Source organism: Bidens hawaiensis, unplaced genomic scaffold, assembly GCF_021521415.1.
Source record: "Bidens hawaiensis isolate Kalapana, Puna unplaced genomic scaffold, B.hawaiensis_p1.1 tig00006534_1, whole genome shotgun sequence".
NCBI classification, from domain to species: Eukaryota; Viridiplantae; Streptophyta; class Magnoliopsida; order Asterales; family Asteraceae; genus Bidens; species Bidens hawaiensis.
The window spans coordinates 1108231-1129689 of NW_027491439.1; the positions used below are offsets into that span (position 1 = coordinate 1108231).

General features: G+C 36.6%; 1 protein-coding gene across 1 annotated transcript; it reads right to left on the reverse strand.

The window, feature by feature from the left end:
- Nucleotides 1–9220: 9220 nt before the first annotated feature.
- LOC143632781 (nifU-like protein 4, mitochondrial) lies at nt 9221–12483 on the reverse strand. The gene is made up of 6 exons (XM_077101207.1): nt 12287–12483; nt 10290–10451; nt 10034–10209; nt 9851–9954; nt 9652–9763; nt 9221–9571 (listed from the first exon to the last, which is right to left on the reverse strand). Exons 1-6 carry the CDS (start codon nt 12459–12461, stop codon nt 9503–9505), a joined length of 798 nt encoding a protein of 265 aa, XP_076957322.1. The 5' UTR covers nt 12462–12483; the 3' UTR covers nt 9221–9502.
- Nucleotides 12484–21459: the final 8976 nt, after the last annotated feature.

Genomic DNA, 21459 nt, shown 5'->3' on the forward strand with positions numbered 1-21459 from the left:
TTAACATAACCGCGCACCAAGCGCAAGCGAATAATGACGTAGTTAATGGTACATTTTTGCTTAACGGACATTATGCTTCCGTACTTTTTGATACTGGCGCCGATAGAAGTTTTATTTCTCGCGCGTTTGAGCAGAAGCTTGCGCGACCGCGCGATAACTTAAAAGAAAATTTTTCAGTTGAATTGGCTAATGGCGAAACTGTTTTAATTAACTCCGTGATTAAGAATTGCACGCTTAACCTTAATGAAAACGATTTTCTAATCGACCTCATCCCCATGCCTCTTGGAAGTTTTGATGTTATCATTGGTATGGATTGGCTTTCGCATAATCGCGCCGAAGTTATTTGCGCCAGGAAGTTGATTCGCATTCCTCGAGAAAATGGTGATCTTCATATCTACGGCGAGAAACCCTCCAGTGGTCTTAAACTTATGTCTTGCGCCGAAGCCCAAAGACTCATGCGGAAGAAGTGTATTGCATTTTTAACCCATGTGGTTAAACCTGATGAAGGAAAGAAGAAGCTTCGCGATATCCCCGTTGTGCGTGACTTCCCTGAAGTTTTTCCCGATGATCTTCCTGGTATCCCTCCCGCTCGTGAAGTCGAGTTTCGTATTGATCTTGTCCCTGGTGCTTCCCCCGTAGCCAAATCTCCTTATCGTCTTGCACCCGCTGAAATGCAAGAATTGGCAAGTCAACTTCAAGAGTTGACCGATAAAGGATTCATTCGCCCTAGCTCTTCGCCTTGGGGTGCTCCGGTGTTGTTCGTTAAAAAGAAAGATGGTTCGTTTCGCATGTGTATTGATTACCGCGAGTTGAACAAACTCACCATTAAGAACCGGTATCCCTTACCGCGCATTGACGACCTCTTTGATCAACTCCAAGGTGCCTCTTGTTTCTCCAAGATCGATCTCCGTTCTGGCTATCACCAGTTGCGCATCCGCGATGAAGATATTCCCAAGACTGCTTTTCGTACTCGCTATGGCCACTTTTAATTCTTGGTCATGTCCTTCGGTTTAACCAACGCACCCGCCGTTTTCATGGATCTAATGAATCGGGTGTGTAGGCCTTTCTTGGATAAATTTGTGATTGTGTTTATTGATGATGTTCTGGTGTATTCTAAGACCAAGGCCGAGCATGGGCAACATCTTCGGTTGGTGTTGCAAAAGCTTAGAGCCGAGCAGCTATTTGCCAAGCTCTCCAAGTGTGAATTCTGGTCTGATGAAGTACAGTTTCTTGGTCATGTTGTTAACAAGATGGGCATCCATGTCGACCCATCCAAGATTGAAGCAATCAAGAACTGGATTACGCCAACCACTCCTACCGAAAACCGTTCCTTCTTGGGCTTAGCTGGTTACTACCGGCGATTTATTTCGAACTTCTCAAAGATCGCTTTGCCTTTAACAGCTTTAACGCACAAAGGCAAACCGTATATTTGGGGCTCGAAGCAAGAAGAAGCCTTTCTGACGCTCAAGCGATTGTTGTGTGAAGCTCCTGTTCTTGCGCTACCTGAGGGTAATGAAGATTTTGTCGTGTATTGCGATGCATCCAACCAAGGTCTTGGTTGTGTTCTTATGCAACGAGGCAAGCTTATCGCTTACGCATCAAGGCAACTCAAGATTCATGAAAAGAATTATACAACTCACGACCTCGAACTAGGCGCAGTGGTATTTGCCTTGAAGATCTGGAGACACTACTAAGTGTATCCTCTACACTGACCATAAAAGCCTTCAGCATATCTTTGATCAAAAGGAACTCAACATGAGACAACGCCGATGGAACGAACTCATCAGCGATTACGATTGTGAGATCCGGTATCATCCTGGTAAGGCTAATGTGGTAGCCGATGCGCTCAGCCGCAAACCCTGCCAGCTTAACTGTATCTTGCCGCGCACGCAGCTTCACTTCGCGCCGATTCAAAGCAATCTTGAATCACGCATTTGTGACGCGCAGCGCGCATCCATCAGTAATGGTAACCTTCGCGCCGAGTTAGCGTGTGGCGCGGAAGCTCACTTTGTCCCTAATCTGAGTGGAATTCTCTGCTATCTAAATCGCATCTGGATTCCCTTTGATGAGAATCTTCGAGCTGATATCCTGAGTGAAGCGCATAAATCTCGGTATTCTATTCATCCCGGCGCTGATAAAATGTACAAAGATTTGCGCATTACTTATTGGTGGCCCGGTATGAAAAAGGATATTGCTGTGTTCGTAGCCAAATGCCTGACTTGTTCTAAGGTAAAAGCTGAACACCAACGCCCATCTGGTTTGCTCGAACAACCTGAAATTCCTACGTGGAAATGGGAAGGTATAGCGATGGACTTTATTACCAAGTTACCTTTGACAGCAAGCAAACATGATAGCATTTGGGTAATAGTGGACCGTTTGACTAAGTCTGCTCACTTTCTGCCCATTCGTGAAACCTACCGTGTTGAGCAACTTGCGCAGCTTTATGTCAAGGAGATTGTCTGCCGTCATGGTACCATTAGATGAACACGGGAGAACTATCGTTTATGATTTTCTCTTTTGTTTACACTTGCACAGTTTTCTTGTTTTTGTGCTCAATTGGGAGCACGGATTGACTATGAGCTATGAATCTTAGACTTGGTCCCGATCTGATTACACCCTTGTTGAAAACCAGACATACACATGTTGCGCGCAGATTTATTGTTACCTATTATCTATTAAACTTGATTTCTCACCAACACGCAAGTGTTTGACGTTTTATTTTAACACATGTTCAGGTTTGCTGTAGCTACATTTGGAGCTTGTGGACACGTAGGACGTTTTTACTTTTGGACCTAGATTAAAATGTATCAAGACAAGTTATTGTTGTTCGTATATTTTGCCTTATAATATATTGATTTATGTTGATTTATGTTATCTTGTGTTTACGTTGCGCGTGCGCGAATGAATATATTTATTAAATATTGACACCCAATAGTGTCACGAGTAATGAAACAATATGTGGCGCCCCGATGTATAATCCGCCTTTGGTCGGGGTGTTACAGGTACCCTTTTCGTAACCATACAACCATACAACCATCATTGCCTTCTTTTATTAACTTTATCACGTTCATACACATAAGCATACATATCATACTTACCTTATACATAGCGTTACAACCTGACAGTACATGCAATATCCGAAGATCGTTCACGTACCATCAAGCAATCATTCATACATATCACATCATTCACATAAGGCATACACTTATCTCTTATGATAAGCGTATTAACAAACATATCGAGTATGCACACAGCCCCGAAAACATAACACATAAATGAGGCTAGAACTCACCTGAACTCTGCTTCTTCCTCCGATAGTTGTAAATCCCTTCTTTAACTGAGCTCGGCTGACTGTATAAGTTACACGTATCAATACTCGCCTGATTTAATCTGGTGGCCTAGTATTAGCTTACTTTTACTTATCGTTTTTAATTTATTTTCTAATCGAACTTGACTTTAGGCGAAGTTAAACCTTAGGCGAACTTAGCTTTAGGCGAAGTTAAACCTTAGGCGAACTTAGCTTTAGACGAAGTTAAACCTTAGGCGAACTTAGCTTTAGGCGAAGTTAAACCTTAGGCGAACTTAGCTTTGCAGGCGAAGTTGTCATCAGGCGAACTTAGCTTTGCAGGCGAAGTTCATCAGGCGAACTTAGCTTTGCAGGCGAAGTTGTCATCAGGCGAACTTAGCTTTGCAGCGAAGTTGTCATCAGGCGAACTTAGCTTTGCAGGCGAAGTTCATCAGGCGAACTTAGCTTGCAGGCCTGATGAACTTCGCCTGCAGGCGAAGTTGTCATCAGGCGAACTTAGCTTTGCAGCGAAGTTGTCATCAGGCGAACTTAGCTTTGCAGGCGAAGTTCATCAAGCGAACTTAGCTTGCAGGCGAAGTTGTCCAGCTGCAGGTACTGTTCGTCCCTAAATCCCTTAATCATCTTCGTTTCTTAACCAAATAACTCGATTTAGGTATCCACGGAATCGTCTGACCAGCGCCTACAAACCCCAACCATCAAATCGACCTAACATCGATGTTTAAAGGGTGCGATTTAGGCATATAGGTTACGGGTTCTTTTATCAATCGATTAACCCATCAAATCAAATCCATTTTCAGTAAGTTTAGCTTTGTTGGATTCGTTTTTACCATACAAACACAGATCTATCATTTCTATACTAATCCAAACCTAAACGAACAAGTTCTCGATATAAACGTACCGTAAATGAGTCGAACTACGAACACGAGCTGGTCTTGTTGCTTTGGTTCGTCACGACGATCTAGCACCAACGAGCTCGGGTCCTCGCCTTTGGATCTTGGTTCGGGTTGTGTGTGTTTTGGAGTGTGTAGAGATTAGGATGGATAAATGGATGGAATGGAAAGGATTGGGGTTTAAGGGGGTATTTATACTCCCTTAAGCCCATGGACCGAAGGCCCATATTTCCTTTTGGTCCATATCTAATCCCATCTAATTATCCTACTAAGTCTTCATATTTTGCTATTATTATTATCGTTCCACTAACTCGTTTATTTCACCCGACAAAATAATATAATAAATATTACTTTAGAAATTTTGGGATGTTACAAGTCTTCCCTCCTTAAAGAGGTTTCGTCCCCGAAACCTAGCTTATTTCTTTAAAAGGAATAACTTTGTAAAAGGGATACCTTTTTCTTTATAATCGCACACTTTATTGAATTACCTTTGCTTTCTGAGTATCCTTCTTACTCCCGACTTTGCAGCCATCGAATGGTGGTCATATGTTTTAGCTATTTACTAAGAATTTTGAAATATTCATAATGATTCGAAGCCTTTCTTATTAGTTTTAATAGTCTTTTTTATAGAAAAAAAAACGACGAGAGAAAATATATTTTGTAGTCAACCCTGTATTTTTTAGTCCTGCAAAATACCATATAAAATAGAACGTTTAAAAGGGATATAAAAAAAATTCTTTTATCAATCTTCTCAAATGAACATCTATTTTATATGACCTGATAAAAATTGTTTGTTTCTTTTAAGGAAATATATTATTGTTTTGAATCATCGTATGTGATGAGTCACTAAATTGCATTATTCAAGCAAAGTCAAATTAGTAGTGAGTTTCATGATTAGAAATAGAAAGATGATTGCTAGATGAAACTAATTAAATTGTTAAAAAAATATGCGAGTAATAAAGAAAATGGAAAACTTAGAAATCAGAGTAATATATGTGGTTAAAATAATCAATTTGTGTAATGTGTCACTACTTACGTAACCGCATTTTTATTTATTTTATTGCTTAAAAACCTATTTACGTATCAAATAAATGCACACAAACGACTTATCTCAATTCTACTTCTCGTGTGCGATAGGATAACCGATAACGAATCAAAAGCAACACAAACCCAAGATTAAAAGCGACAATACCTAGATGAAGACTACCCGAAAAATATCTAGATGAAGACGTGTGAAACAAACAAACCCCATCACAATTAAAATACTGTTCACAAATTTGAAATGTTATGATATAGAAATTTCAAATTTCAATCATGCTAGATAACCTTCTAGATAACAAACCAAAATCACATTATTTGCAACCAATATATTTCTAGCTATTTCGAGATTCAACGAGAAAAATAAATTATACAGAATACATTTTTTTTACTTGGTCATTTGTCAAAATTAACTCTTCTTAATCATTTACTTTATAGTAACAACGGTCAAGGGTCATCTCCGAGAATTTAAATACATCGGCCGAGCCAAAATAAAAAAGCCTGTAGGCCTTAATGAAAATTTTTTATTCGCTAATGTACATGGATAAAATTTTTATCGACCAATTAATTATAAGCTGAATGTAATTATTTCATAAACCATTGCAAATAACCTTATTTTTAACACCAAAAAAACATATACATGTAATATGTATAAAAAAGTTTGTGCCCATAAAACTTATGTGCACCGGCCGATGGTGCGGCTCGCGCACCCTCCGAGCCTCACCTGCAACGGTCTACCAATTAAGACCATGTAGGTGTTAGCCCGCTTCCACATCACCACAAGCCGGCGCCAATCACCATTATGCGTAGAGGGAGAGTGGCGCCAAAGGAGTATAATTATAAGTAACTAGTAAAATAATTTAAACATTTTGTGTGGCATAGTCCATTCTTGGATTAAACTAATTGTGCCCTCTCGTATAGATGAAGTCAAAAAGCTACTGGATTACCCAAAGGAGTGCAAATGCAACGAAGAAGAGATCGTGCAAATTCATGCAATAATAAACTGGTGTCGGTGGACAAGACGGTGATAGATATCCAGACGAAGTCTTTTCTTTGTATCATGAAAGGGAGCCGTAGACACATAGAGTGGAAAAAATTGGTGCAAGTTTTATTTTCTTATTCCTTTGTTGTTTGGGTGTTTGTTTGTTTTGCACTTGGAGTATCTTTCATGTTGTGCTGGTTTCTTTCTTTTCTTTTCTGTTACTATCGGGATTTTTGCGGCTTGCAAGCAGTTTCTTTTCTACTCAAGACTTAAGATTAATAGAATGTTAAAAATTTAAATTTAAATTTAAATTTGTTCAATCCATCCCCAAATCCTCAATGGCACTGGTATATTGAAAAACATCATATAGCACGAAACATCCTATCGTTGCCTTATCGGTTGAAAAAACGGATATGTTGCTTAAATTTTCACTAACGACAAGTCCAGAATTTTCCCCGCCATTAACTCCACAATTTTCACCATCAACCCACAACTTTCACCAAAGTTACTTTCTTGATAATATTCGTCAAAGATCAACGTAAAATACTCCATTCGTTTAAAACTTATAATACTAATACATTAATCTAGATAATAAGAGAACCGAGAACAAGAACGATAAAAGTTAACTAACGCATACAACTATTTATATATTTTCAGTAAATCTTAAATCCCAATATTTCATTAGAGTAAAGTGCCATTGTCGTCCTTGTGGTTTCACAAGTAATGCGATTTTAGTCCAAAAAGTTTATTTTTTTGCATATGAACCCTTCACGTTTACCAGTTCCTGCTAGTTACATCCAAATCACTAACCCCGTTAAATTTTATCGTTAAGTCATGGGTATACATGTTTTTTCACTCTTTCTTTATTATATTACTTATTTCAGTGAACTGCGGTTTTCGTCCTTCTGGTTTGTCCAAATATGTAGTTTATCCAAATATGTAGTTTTAGTCAAGTAGTTTCAAATTTGCAATTTTCTTTCCTATGGTTTTATTTCACTTGCAATTAAACTCAAATTCCATAATCTCGTTTAGTCTGGTCATTAAACCATTAGTGTGCCCTTCACGCGAGGGGCAGTTTTGTTCCTTTTTCCCCAAATACACCACAGCCCCTCACGTGAAGGGGGTTGCGAATTAGGACTGAAGTTTATTTGTGGAGAAAAACGACAAAACTGACCGTCACATGAGGGGCACGCAAATGGGTTAATGACCAGACTTAACGAGATTAGGGAATTCATGTTTAATTGCAAGTGAAATAAAACCATAGAAAATAAAATTGCAATTTTGAAACTACTGGACTAAACTGCAGATTTGGACAAACCAAAGGGACGAAAACCGCGGTTCACTAAATAAGTATTATAATAAAGAAAGAGTGAAAAGGCATGTCTACCCCTGACTTAACGATAAAATTTAACGGGGTTAGTGATTTGGATGTAATTGGCAGGAACTGGGAAACGTGGAAGATCCATATGCAAAAAATAAACTTTTTGGACTAAATTCGCATTATTTGCCTAACCACAAGGACGAAAATGGCACTTTACTCATTACATTAAGTCAAATAACTGTCGGTAGAATCTTATAAACCGTCAAACAAAATTTTCACATTTTAAGCTCAAATCCAAATATTATATTCAGTCAAACTACTTTCGGCATAACATTAAAAAATATAAACCATCACATAAATCTTTCATGTTTTAAGCTTAGAAATTTGAAAAATCTGCCAATACGGGCCGAGTCGTATAAGGCTATGCAGCTGGTATTGGCTCATATAGCCCTCATCATGCTACGCGTACCAATCAATCAAAGTGCATTCTAACGTGTTCTGCAAAAGGATTATATACGGTCGTATAGACCCTATACGTTTCGTATAGATTTTATGTTACTTATGTTAGGCTCTAAACGAGTTATTGAAGCCCTATACGACTCGTATAGACCGCAAAAAGTTGTTTTCTTATTCACTTCATACACTTGTCAACCACGCATAACCTATGGTGTCGTATAATCATGTAAAGTCAATATCACATCCCTTTAAAGAGAATCATTCTGCTAAAATATATTCACCAAATAAAACTACAAAAGTTCCTAAAATATATTCACCAAATAAAACTACAAAAGTTCCCAAAATACTGACATGATTGTGACTTCTCAACCATAATAAAACAAGAATCAAATGGATACCTTTGTCCTTGGTAAAAATATATTCTATAAGACATGCAACATGTATGAAAATAAAAAAAATAATTAAAAAGAAAAAAAAAAAGAAGAAGCTTAACTATAGAGCCGGACAAAGTACTAAGCATGTAAAGTGTGAAGTCCCTCTCAAATGATTCAGCAATATTGTTATACAGGTCAGGTTACCCGCAGGGTTTAGGTTCAAACATTATATGTTGTTATTGGATAAACAAGTTTAACCCGGATATTTTCTACACCCTACAACATTTACGCACTTCTTTCTGCTTCATTTACTAAAATCCTGGTACCAGAGGAATGAAAACAGGCGCGCTTAAGTGGGTTATGTAACAGGTCAAAACGAGTAATATTTGTACACGTTTGACTTTTACCAAAACACCATCTTAGCTTTTCTTATCTTATACACAATTGATGTAACATGAGATTACAAGAGTTCAAATTATTCCAGTGCCACTAGGACTATTATTTAGGTTTACATGCTAAAAATAAACTTTAAATGACTATAACTCATTTCTTTAAGACTGAGTGCAGTAGTTTAAATAAAAAGTGAAAACGGAACTGTCATATAAGTATGAGACTCGCTAACTTCTCCGTAAAAACAGGTAATGGTTTAAGCGTTTAACAAACCACACAATTTATTTTATTTTATTTTTTTGCCAGAACACAGTCACAACGTGAATGGACTCATTCATATATCACTAGTTGAAACAATCGCCTCTACCTGCAACCTAATATGCTGGTTCTAAAGGAATTAGTATCAAGTTTTTTCAACAATTTCAGGGCTCCAAATAGAACACAACTCAAAACACAGCAATAAGATACAAACGGGCCCTTGCGTTTTATGATCAAAGGCTTATTCAAGGAGAGAAAAAATTTCAAAGTCCAAATGAAAAAAAGTCAAATAATAAACCTAAAACGCCCATGGACCAGCTGCTACTATAGCCTATATGTGAACAATTATTAAAAGTTACATCTATCGATCAAAACAAAGTTGCATAAAATGGTCACAAAACCAACTTTGAAAAACTTGGTTCCAAATTTTTGTGTTTCTTACTCGTATTGGGTGTTCACTTGATCAACAAGCAAACTACAGTTACCTCAGTCCAATTGGCTCCTTAATTCTCCATTTTCATCTTCAGCATCAAATTCCTGTTCCACTGCTTTAACCTGCAAAAAAAGTGTGTCAAACGGTCAAACGGGCCAAAAGCAAAACAAGAAAACAAGCAGCAGATATTAATAACAGTTACCTCTGGCACATAATGCATAAGCATATTTTCGATTCCTGATTTCAAAGTGACAGATGAGCTTGGGCAACCGCTACATGCTCCTTGCATTTTTAGCTTCACAACTCCAGATTCTCTGTCAAACTTAAAAGTGTTAAATAGACGATATCATATATATTTAAGTTAAATATACAATAACCAGAGTATCATCAAAGAAGCATACGGATCAAATCCTATGTACTCGATGTCCCCGCCATCGTCCTGCACAGCAGGTCGTATCCGAGTTTCCAATAACTCTTTAATCATCGCAACAGTTTCTGAGTCATCCTGTAACATCATGTGACAAATGATTGGTAACTTTAAAGATCAAATATACACTTGATAACTGCAACAGAAAAACAGTTACTTCATGGATGGCTGTATCCATAGAAGCTGAAGTGGCTGCATCCAGAAAGAGTGGCTGCCCAGATGAGTAAAAGTCCATAATTGCTGCAAATATTTCAGGTTTTAGAAAATCCCACGAAGCATCTTCTGACTTTGTTACAGTTACAAAATCTGAACCAAAGAACACACGAGTAATTCCTGCACCACCAGCATAATAATGTTAATGTCATTAGGTCATCTATATAACCATGAATAATAGTATAGCAAGATGACCTCACCATCAATTCCATAAAGGGCCTTTGCTAATGGTGAATTCATAGCTGTACGGGCATTTGGGAAGTCTGCACTCCCAATTTCCATCACTGGCTTCCCGGGATAAAACATTAATGATAAAGGATTAGGAGTGGATTGTGTTTGAATAAACATCGTCCTCTTCTGACCTGTCAATCGATGTCAGAATGCATCAATTTGCAAGAGTAGATGACCTTTTATTTAACTAACCAAAATAAAATTATCTGCAACCAATCATCAATATATTCCTAATTATTGTGAGATTCAATGAAAAAATCAACTACTGTATTTCCTTGTACCGGCATTCTTCTCTAAGACATTGAATCAAGCCCATCCCTAATTATAAAGTATGTTGTGTAACTTGCATTATATATATAGATCCAAGTATCCAACTATCAGTTAAAACTTATATAACCAGTCCAGCTTGAAAATAAACCTTGTGATCAATACCTAATACATCGGTCATTATAGACAACGACACTATTTACACGTATAAAAGTGAGCATGTACTTCAAATAACAATGGGGAACTAATCATTAAAGCCTCAAGATAGCTAACAGAAAAAATAAAGCATGTAAAATTCAAAAAGATAAAAATATATCACCTACCCAATAGTAACTGCACTAGAGACCACTACCACGAGCCATTATAAGTTATAACAACCATTGAAAAAGTATTTATCCCCATTAGTTATAGCTTCACATAGCATGACATATTACGAAAGTTTTGTTGATTAACTTAAAATCTGCCTTGAAGGTGGCATCATGCTTTCCATTTTATATACGCCATGAATCTACCATATCAACACAACCAATACGTAAAGCATGACTTATCACTACATGCACCAAAGCACAATCTATATCCATATAAAGTTATGGTAATAATCCAATTGTAAAAAAAAGAAAAAGATCATTTTTTCATTGGCTTCTATTCTTGAGAAAAGTAAGGTTATTTTCTCATAATAGATCAATATATAACTATTAACAAAGAAGTATGCAATCTATATCATGAGAATCATCAAATGATCTTAGTTTTAAAGGTAAGGCAAGTGAACTAGTGAAGCGAGAGTGCAAACGAGCTGAGCCGCTCGTGAGCTACTCGAGCTCGGATTGATAAAAAACTTGAAACGAGCGGAAATTTTTTGAGCTCAAGCCTCAAATAAAGGTTGTTTAGTTATCGAGCCCGAGCTCGAGCCTTGTAAGGAAAGCTCATTTAGGTTTGTCAAGCCTTAACGCCTTGTGTATTTTTATTGTTATCCTCTTTTTGACTTGTATGTATTAATTTTACACTGCATAACCAAGCTCGAGCCGGGCTTAAGCTTGTAAACGTTTATTTCAAATTATATAAAAATATTTAAAACGTATATGAACTAACTAAGACATAATAAACGAGCCCAGGCTTGAAAAAACAACTCACGGGCTGAGCTCTCGTAAGTCAAAACGAGCCGATCTTGAGCCTAGTTGAACTCGGGCTCGGCTCGGCACGTTTACACACCTAGAAGTGAGTTCCACTTTCAAAAATTCCTTTTTACATAGTTATATCCTTTTCCTTCCCTAAACTAGTTACTCACAAGTCCAAAGCTCAATATACATTCCACCAAGCATTCAATTAGCATGTGTACACATAACTAACACTATATGAAACCAATAATTATTTTAAACATGTCCAATCTCAAAACGGACCGTTATCTAATCTCAAACGTTTAAGCTAGTGATTCAAGCCTAATCTCATAGCTAAACCACACAGTTCCATTAAAAACCGGTATTGAATTGGCGTTTATTTAGCTTCTACATATCCAATTTCAGCAACTAAATTCAGTTAAACCCCTAAAACTACTACAGCATCAAATAATATGCATCTTATTAATCATATCCCAATCATTTCACTTCAATTATCAAATTCTAGGTCAAAGTTACCACAATTAATCATTAAATATAAAATCAATTTCAACATTAGCATATAGAAAAAAACGTTACTAACTAACCTAGAAAACTGGTTAATCCAGATGACGTGTACGACGAAGGTGTGGAAATTGGAGAAGTGAAACGAGAGATAATATTATTCGAAGAAGAAGAAACATATAACAGACGGCGTGCAGCTTCCAATCTCGGTCGAGGATTGAGTCTATGCGCGGCTACCAATCTCCGTAATCCCCTCATCACCGCCGCGAATAATATCTTTCAAACAGTTAGAAATGGTTTGTTTTGGTTTGGTTGTCAACAGAAGAATATTATTATGTTTTTCTTTGATAATTGGTTGATGCCAGTGATGGCGTGGCTAGGGGGTGAGGAAACGGGTCAGACCCACGAAACCTGATCCGGAACCGTATGGTGGTATTCTCATAACCCGGGACCTGACCCAATTATAAATAACTATCTAATCGGGTCTGATTAGTTTAGATCTCACGGGTCTTACTCGGTTTATGTAAAGAGAGAATGATCAGGCTCATGAAAATTGACTCGGACCTGACCCGTTTAGTAATATTCTCAAGACTCAGGATCTGGCTTTATTGTAAATAATTGGGTCTGATCTGTGTGGGGTCTTGCGGGTCTTACATAGTTTATGCTCGGCCTTAGCGGTGTCGTAATCTAATTTCAAACCAATGTTGTGTTTATGTGACCGGCCTGGGTTTTTTAGGATTTGCGGTTTGACCTGGAAATCGGATTACAAGTTAGACCGGCAATGGCGGCGTGGATTTTTTTATTTTTGAATTTTAATATAATTAACGTTTTTTTAATTTTTTTAAAATATAACTACCTATATTGCAAATTCCGACCCCCACATCTTATCCTCCATTTCTTTCTTAACAAACAAAAAAATCGGTGAGACTCGATTTGAAAATTTAGTGGCCTGATTTGAGAAAAATATGCATGAGTGACCTAATTGGAACACTTTTGAAAGTTGATTACTATTCTATGAGATATTCCTTTTTTAAACTAAGGGTGTGTTTGGGATTTCTTATTTTGTCCAAACGCAGTTTTGACAAAATTACTTATTAACCTTCCAAAAAGTCACAATCCTGTAACTTATCAAAAACTCTTTATTTACACTATTTATAAGTTAAAACAAAAAATGTCTTATGACTTTGCTAAACACATTATCAACTTATTAACTTTTTTAAAAAGTGTTTTTTAAACAAAAAGTGGCTTTATAAAAGATGTTGGTTAGAAAAAAACTAACCAGCCACAAAAGACATAATTAAACACCCCATAAGCAATCTCATATAAAAACTAACCAACAGCAAAATAGGGGGTTTTGAAACAACTCGGTCCAAACTACTTTTACCTTTTTAGTCTAAGTTATAAGGAACATAAATAAGCAATCTCAAACACTCCGTAAATAGATTTTAGTGAGTTAAGATATGTGAAAGAAATTAAAATATGTTATACATTAAAATTTAATTTTGTAAAAGCAACACACTCTCAGTTAAATTTGCTTCTGTGTAAACCTTAGTGGCAACTTATAGAAGTATAGGGATAGGGTTACTTTTTAAAATTTCCTACGGTTAAAGTTTGTGAATTGTGATATATAAATAGTAATGTTGCTCTGCTAGCAACATCTTCCTTTTCTTCAATAAGACGACGTCTATTTTGTGTTGGCACTGTTAAAGATTAAAACATATTCTACAAACGTAAAGGTCAAAAAATACAAATTTATCTAAAAAATAAAATCCAAGCATTCCATATATAAAGTTTAGCGACACTAAACCATAAGATCGTCTAAACAGAGCCCTCAGCTCTAAGAAGCATTCAAAAGTCTTTACATAGCACGTCAAATGATAAAAACACACATGGAAGAGTTGAAAGCATGATAGTAATATAAAAGATAGGAAAAACCCAACAACACAGCATAACCTGCCTCATCATCGACTCCTCTAGATTCTTCAAAATTTGTCAACAAAAGCAAGAAAACATAGGCTTGTGAATTGAGATGAGGAGCTATTAGCAAATTCTATATCCTCTTTGAGATATGTGTGTATCTTGAGATTTCATGATGTTAAAGCCTTCCAATAGGATCAGCTTGATCTTCTTTAAGATAACACTTTCATCAACAAATGAGGAGGATGGGACCTCACCAGCCAAACGAGCCACTAGCACAAACTCTGATTATTTCCATAGGCTTACTCGATGAAGTTTGGTGAAACGACTTTTAAACAAAGTTAGCAAAGTGATGTAAACTTGAAATTGGAAATCATAACGTGCATGATGAAGGCCCCCTCATCGAAGGACCTTTCTTTAAGTTTCCAAATAATTTTCGGTCAAGGAACTTACGCGGTGGAGCACAAGCTCCCACACCATGGAGTTCGTCATAATCTGAGATATCCAAGTGTAGGGCTAATATTCTATATTAGTATTAGGATTGTGTATTTCTTTATATTAGCTTTTAGTCGGTGTATTCGTACTCAAGACGTTTATTTTGTAAGAAGAAATGTAAAAGTTGGAGAAATAAGGACCATATAAATTAACAATTAACCCATTTCTCCAACAACTCTACACACTTCCAAGGAAATAAAGAGAACTTTCTCTCTCACACACTTCACCTTTTCTATCTTTTCTTTCTTTTGTTTACAAAACTAAGATCCGAGTGTTGTTAGTGATTTTCGCTAGCTAACAACACGGATTGATCCGAGTAAAGTTGCTAGATCCATCCAAAGAGGACCTACAAGTGGTATCAGAGCTTTCGGCTCAACTTTTGTGGTTTTTGGATCAAACTTTTCGGGTTTTGATTTTAGTTTTTGGTAGATTTGAGTTTGTTCTTCATGTTACCCACTACTTTTGAAGTGCTTTACATCCTACATATACCTGAAAATAATCGATTCTAAGTTTTTAGTGTTTTTGGTTTTTATGTCCTAGCTTAGATTCGGTTGAAAAACTCAGATTTAGGCCGATCTATTGGTTTTAGACTAAAGTCTTTTAGACTTTATTGATATTTGGGTTATTATCTTTTCAAAAAAAAGGAAGCCTTCATGTTAAAGTGGTATACGTTGGTTAAGAGAGAGTTTTTAACGGCTTCCATGACATCATATCCTCTAAAGTCTAAACACTTTCACATAAGCGCAGTTCGAGGTGACGGGTGTGGAGATAGACAAAAATCTTTGCACTTCTCTATATCAAAATTTCATGTGCTCTATAAGTGACAAAGAACCTTTTTGAGAAAGATGAACTTTTGAAAAGTGTGTTGTTAGGTGAAATGGGTGAAAGTGACCGTCTCCATTTCTTCTAGGTTTTCATTTCATGGGCCCAAGTGGGCTTACCGATGGGCTTTACCGTACAAAATAAACGTACTAAGTACGTAATAAACTGACTAGAAGCAAATAGAAAGACATATACAATCCTAATAATAATTGACGAGCACATGAAATGCTGATTTTAGAACCTTTTTGATCCAATGGACACTAATGAAGATCAGACAGGATCAAGGATTATATGCCTCACGATCCAATGGACAATGATGAGATCAAAAATGACATGCATTCCTCTCCAATAAACAATGAAGGGATGGGCAATGGTGTGCATCCTGCTAGGTCGCATACTGCAGATGATGATGGATCTCCTTATGAAGACGTGGTACAAGTCCAACCTAAATCACCAAGAAGAAAACCAATAAAGTATGACGATCAACACAAAGTAATAACAAATTATAAGATGAAAATATGACTCGCGGAAGAAATGCCTCTAAAAACTATTAGAAGGGAGAGAAAGGTATGTTTTAAAACAATCTAACAATGAAAATATAAATACATCTAATTAAATTAATAAGCAACAACTTTTTTTTTTCAAAAGGTTCCTTCTAATCTATTATCATTTGACAGAGCTAAAATACAAAAAGAAGGAATACTAAGATCATTTGAAATAATCTTAATAATTGAGGGCTTGGAAAATAAAGACAACAAATTCCATTTGACAAAAGGGCCAGTCATGGGCTGAATCTGTGAGCTTAGAGCCAACACCAGTCATGCTAACGCCAGTCATGCTAGCACTGTCACATCCCAAAATCGTTAATATAACAACGGAAAACTTAACATTAATTTGGATGGTGACAAACATTGTTTAGCCAAATATATTCAAACATGAATATTTACACAAGTTGGACATTTATTAATAATATAAAATCATTATACATGAGTTTAGTACACATTTATTAAAAGCACATTTTTGTCCAACCTTTTGGGTTCGAAAACAACACCCATTTTTGCCATATTCCTTAACGAAGCTTCCGTCTTAGTTAACTGAAAAACACGTTTAAAAATTTTGTCAACAAAAAGGTTGGTGGGTTCTCAGTCTATAAAACCATATTTGAAACCAACGTGTTTCTAAATATATATATTTCAAATCAAAGCGTTTCTTTGAGTTAATATTTATATAAAACTACTTCATCCTTTACCGGCACGAAGTCAACTTTCGTTTAATTTCGAAAGAGTATGAATATAGTATGTTAAATCCGAAGTATGACAAATCATATTCACACAAAATCCACTTAGAATTCTTACGAAGGTAACCTTTAAACAAAACTTTTTCAAAGTTTTAATATTAACATTATATTTCTTTGAACAAATCGTATTAGTAATAAATTAGCTAAGAATATGACACATGTATGACTATTAAATCGATAACCTGAAAGGAGATGCTTCAAATGATATGTTCTGACCCGGGTTCGAACCCGGGTCTTTTCTATGAAACACTCATGTGCTAACCAATAGACCAAGCTTGATTTGTGTTTATGTAACAAAACAAAAGTTAAATATCAAATTATAATTATCTTCATCTTCCTCATAAACCCTAGATTGCAATTCCATTAATCCGTTCCATGTTTGTTAAATCAAAGTTAGGGTTTTTATTAGACGCTTAAAAACAATGAGAATCCATATTTTACTTACCTGATTTGGTGCCGTAATGATGGTAAACGAAACTTGGCCGGAATGAAACTTGGATGAACAATTTGGGGATATTAGAGAGTTTGTTTGTGTAATATTATGTTTGAAGCATGTTTAGATGACGATTAGGGTCATAAATACATTCAATTGAATCGTTTGATGTTTAATACGAGTTATTAGAGTGTTGATTATAATCCGAACGGTTTGGAGATTAATGGGTGTTAATTAGGTGTTAAATTATGATAATTAATCAAGTAATAATGTTCATAATTATTGGAGAAATCGTTTGGTATGGTTTACCGGATCAAACAAAGCGTAAAACAATGTTTGGTTTACCTCCGACGTCGATTTCCGGCCGCCGAAGGGTTGCTGAAAAAACACACGAGGGAGGAGACGGGAAGGGTTGGGCTGTTATATTTTATTTAAATTAAGTGTCACACTTTTGGCCCTTTAACTATTAAAGCCTTAATGAGTTGTTATTTTAAACTTTATTTATTCTTTGAACCTTGAACTTTGAAAATATACAAAACTTGATATACTTTACTATTTTTAAATTGTTTACGTTTTATACTCGAATAGTTTGAAACTTGATTATTTTATTAACTTTTAAGGCTCGAAGATTCGTTAACTGAACAATATGAATAGAAAGTAAACGACTATGAACTATAAATCATTGAACATGATATAAATTGATGACTTTTAAAACAAATACATTGATGTCACACTCCGACCAAAGGCGGCGGAACATGCCGGGGTGCAACGGATTGCTCAAAAACACTATGACACTATTAAAGTGACTATTTACTCAACTCGTTTATTTCATTCAATAATCACAAATACAACTTGTTCAAGATAAAATACAAACAATTGCATCAACACTAAACTCTGTTGGTACATGATGTCAGTAGTTCAGTATCTAGTGTCTGTAATCGTGTTAGTTTGTTTTGTTTTTGTGTTTTAGTTAAGGTGTCTCACAAGTTCGCCTGATATAAGCGAACTTGTGGACAAGCGAAGTTATTGACAACTTCGCCTAGTCTGTTAGGCGAAGTTGTCGATAACTATATATGTTTGGCTACGGCTTATGTTTGATAAGTTTTTGACCTGTACGTGTAATTGTGATTTTGAATATCACGTGTTAAAGAGTTGCAATACAACGTGTCTTTTGAGTATTGTAACGTGTATTTGTGCTTGGTTTTAACGTATATCGCATCGAACACTCGTATCGTCTTACGTAGGGATTCCGCACCTACGTAGTACGAGATACTTTCGTGTAGATCCGGCTGGAAACCTACAATTGGTTTCAGAGCGTTTGCTCGTGATTGTGTGGTTCGGGATTATCACACGAGTGTAGAAATCGTTCTGTTCGACTTTTCGCGGGACGAGTTTACGTTGAAATACCGAGTTTTTGTGTCCTACCCATCTCCCACTATCAAATATAACCCATTACACCTTCGCATACCTCGCAATACGTCAAATTAAAACCTGCAAAAACCTTGTGTTCTTCAGGCGAAGTTGCCGTCACTGTTCGTAGGGTTTAGGCGAAGATATTAGTTTAAGCGAAGTTATCATTAACTTCGCTTGTCTCACAAGTTCGCTTGAATTAAGCGAAGTTAACATCAGGCGAAGTTAAGAAAGAAGCGAAGTTAGGAAGCGAAGTTAAGCTTAAGCGAAGTTAAGCATAACTTCGCCTACTGGTCACTGTTCAGAAATAAAAAAAAAACTTTTTGTGTGTTTTCAAGTCGCGTTTCTTTCAGAGATGACTTCGATAAACATTACGGAACTGGTGAAAATGGAAGTTGAGGCCGGTTCAGCAACTAAGGCTCCCAAAAATGCTTAAGGGTACCGATTTCGTTGCTTGGAAAGATCGGTTTGAACAGTATGTTAAATATCAAGATGCTAAGATGTGGGTGTGCATACAAGAAGGATACATTCCACCAACGGCCTTGTTTGAGGGTCGTGATCAAATAAAGAAGTACAGTAAGATGGATGAGGAGGAGAGGAAAATGTATGAGGCAGAGAGTAAAGCTCATGCGGCGATCACCATGGCTCTTCCACAAAAGATTCTTCACACCTTCAGGAAATACAAAACCGCTAGAGAGCTATGGGAAGCGCTAGAAAATCGATATGAAGGTAATGTGGGGATACGTGCATCCAAAATTAAGCTACTAAAAACCCAATTCTCAGTGTTCAAATATTTGAAAAATGAATCACTTGATGATATCATCACAAGATATTATCACCTGATGACCGAACTAAGCAATTACTCCATTGTATACAAAGAAGAGGAGATAGTAGAGAAACTTCTTGATGCTCTTCCACCGAAATGGGAAATGTACACGGTTTTGATGAGAGAAGATAAAAAGTTTGCCAATATCGATTTGGAAACAACAGTCAATAAATTAAGAACTTTTGAACTTAACATGGTTCGGAAAGAGACACCAACTGATCAGGTTCAGGATCCGGGAATGTATGGTGCGAAAGCTACTTCAAGTTCAAGTTCAAAGTCAGAATCCTCTGCTTATTACTCAAAGGGAGACTCACACTCAAATTCAACTCAGGATGGTCATGTGACTCTCAACATGGATGGTGATGTATGTTTCGTAGCTGCATGAAATAATTCTTCAAAACCTCAAGCCACAACTGGTAACTGTTCATCAAATGTTCCAACCAACAACTACTCACAGATGCCCATGAGTGTTAAATCAGCTGAACAACAGTTGGCTCTCTATGCATCTTTTATTGCATCTTATGAGAATTACATCGAAGGTAAAATAGTCGATCCCGCAACTTTGGATGAAGACTATGATCAGATTGACGCTGATGATCTAGAAGAGATGGATCTGCAGTGGCAGATGGCTATGATAGTAAGATGGGTTAAAAGATTCATGAAGAAAAGGGTAGAAAGTTCGTTGGCGAAAGACCAGGTTTTGACAAATCAAAGGTTAGATGTTACAACTGTCAACAAAATGGTCACTTTGCCAAGGAATGTACAAATGAGAGAGTTGAACGTAGTCAGAACAGGCATGCACAACAAAATGGGGGAGGTAGTGAGAATAGGGCTATGGTATCTAGACACCATGGGGGATACAACTGGAATATGCAAGTTGAGGAAGTGTTCGAACAGGCTAACTTGGTAAACATCGAAACTGGAGGGAGTGAGAAAGAGACGGCAGAAAATAAAGCTTATATGGCAGAAGTGAACGATCAGCTTTCTGAGGTAAGTTCTGAACTCCCTTGTATGCAATGTGAAAATCTGTCTGAACAATTGAAAACAATAACTGATCAGTTTGTTAGTTTGGACGCTCAATTTAAAACGTTAAAAGAAGATCATCACTATACTAAAACTAGAGAAAACAGTTACTCAGTAAAAATAAAAGCTAGTAAAAAGGATATCAGAAGTCTTAAAGCCAGTCTAGCTGAGAAAATACAAGTTATTGATCTTAGTTATGAAGTGTTAGAGGAAAAAACCAAACTAATTGCTGAAAGGGATAAACAGATAGCTGATTACCAGGTAAAAGTGGTGGAATTAAACAGAAAATTTGAACAGTTTAGAAACTCCTCAGCAATGCTTGATCACATCGTAAGTGTTCAACGTTCCCCAGTTAACAAAGGGGGAATTGGATTTTCTGAAGTTCCACCACCATATAACCATATCTATACGTATGATCCTAGTAATCAGAAATCTGTTGATGTTGAAATTAGTCAAACAGTTCCTGTCAAAGTTTCGATTAAAGAACCTGAAGTTAGTAAAAGCGAAACATGTAAGCCTGTTTCAAATGTTAAGATTTCTGCTCCTAGTTCTGTCTCATCAAATTCGGACAAGACATCCGAATCAAGTGAGATAAAGGAAGAGGTAGTGTTACTAAAACGTGGGGAGGAATATAAGCCAATTGAAAAGAACTCTCCCCTAAACCCGTTTGTCCCATCATATGTTAGACAAACGGGTAGTAATGCAACCTCAACATCTGAAACAACTGTTGAGACGAAAGTTGAACATAGGAGTTGTTTCAGATGCAATCAAATAGGACACTTGATTGCTGATTGCCCTCTTAATAAGAGATTCAGAGGCATGTGGCCTCCGAAAACTGAGAATAAAACGAATAGTAATTACTATAATGGTAAAAATGCAAACTCACCAAAGTTAAGACATTGGACTAAACCAAGATTTCAAAGATATCAATCTCAGTTTTTCCCAGTTAACAACCAAACCTACCATCATAACTCAGTTAATCCACTAAGGTTTGGATGGCCTCATAGTCAATTCTCAAGAAGGTATCCTTTCA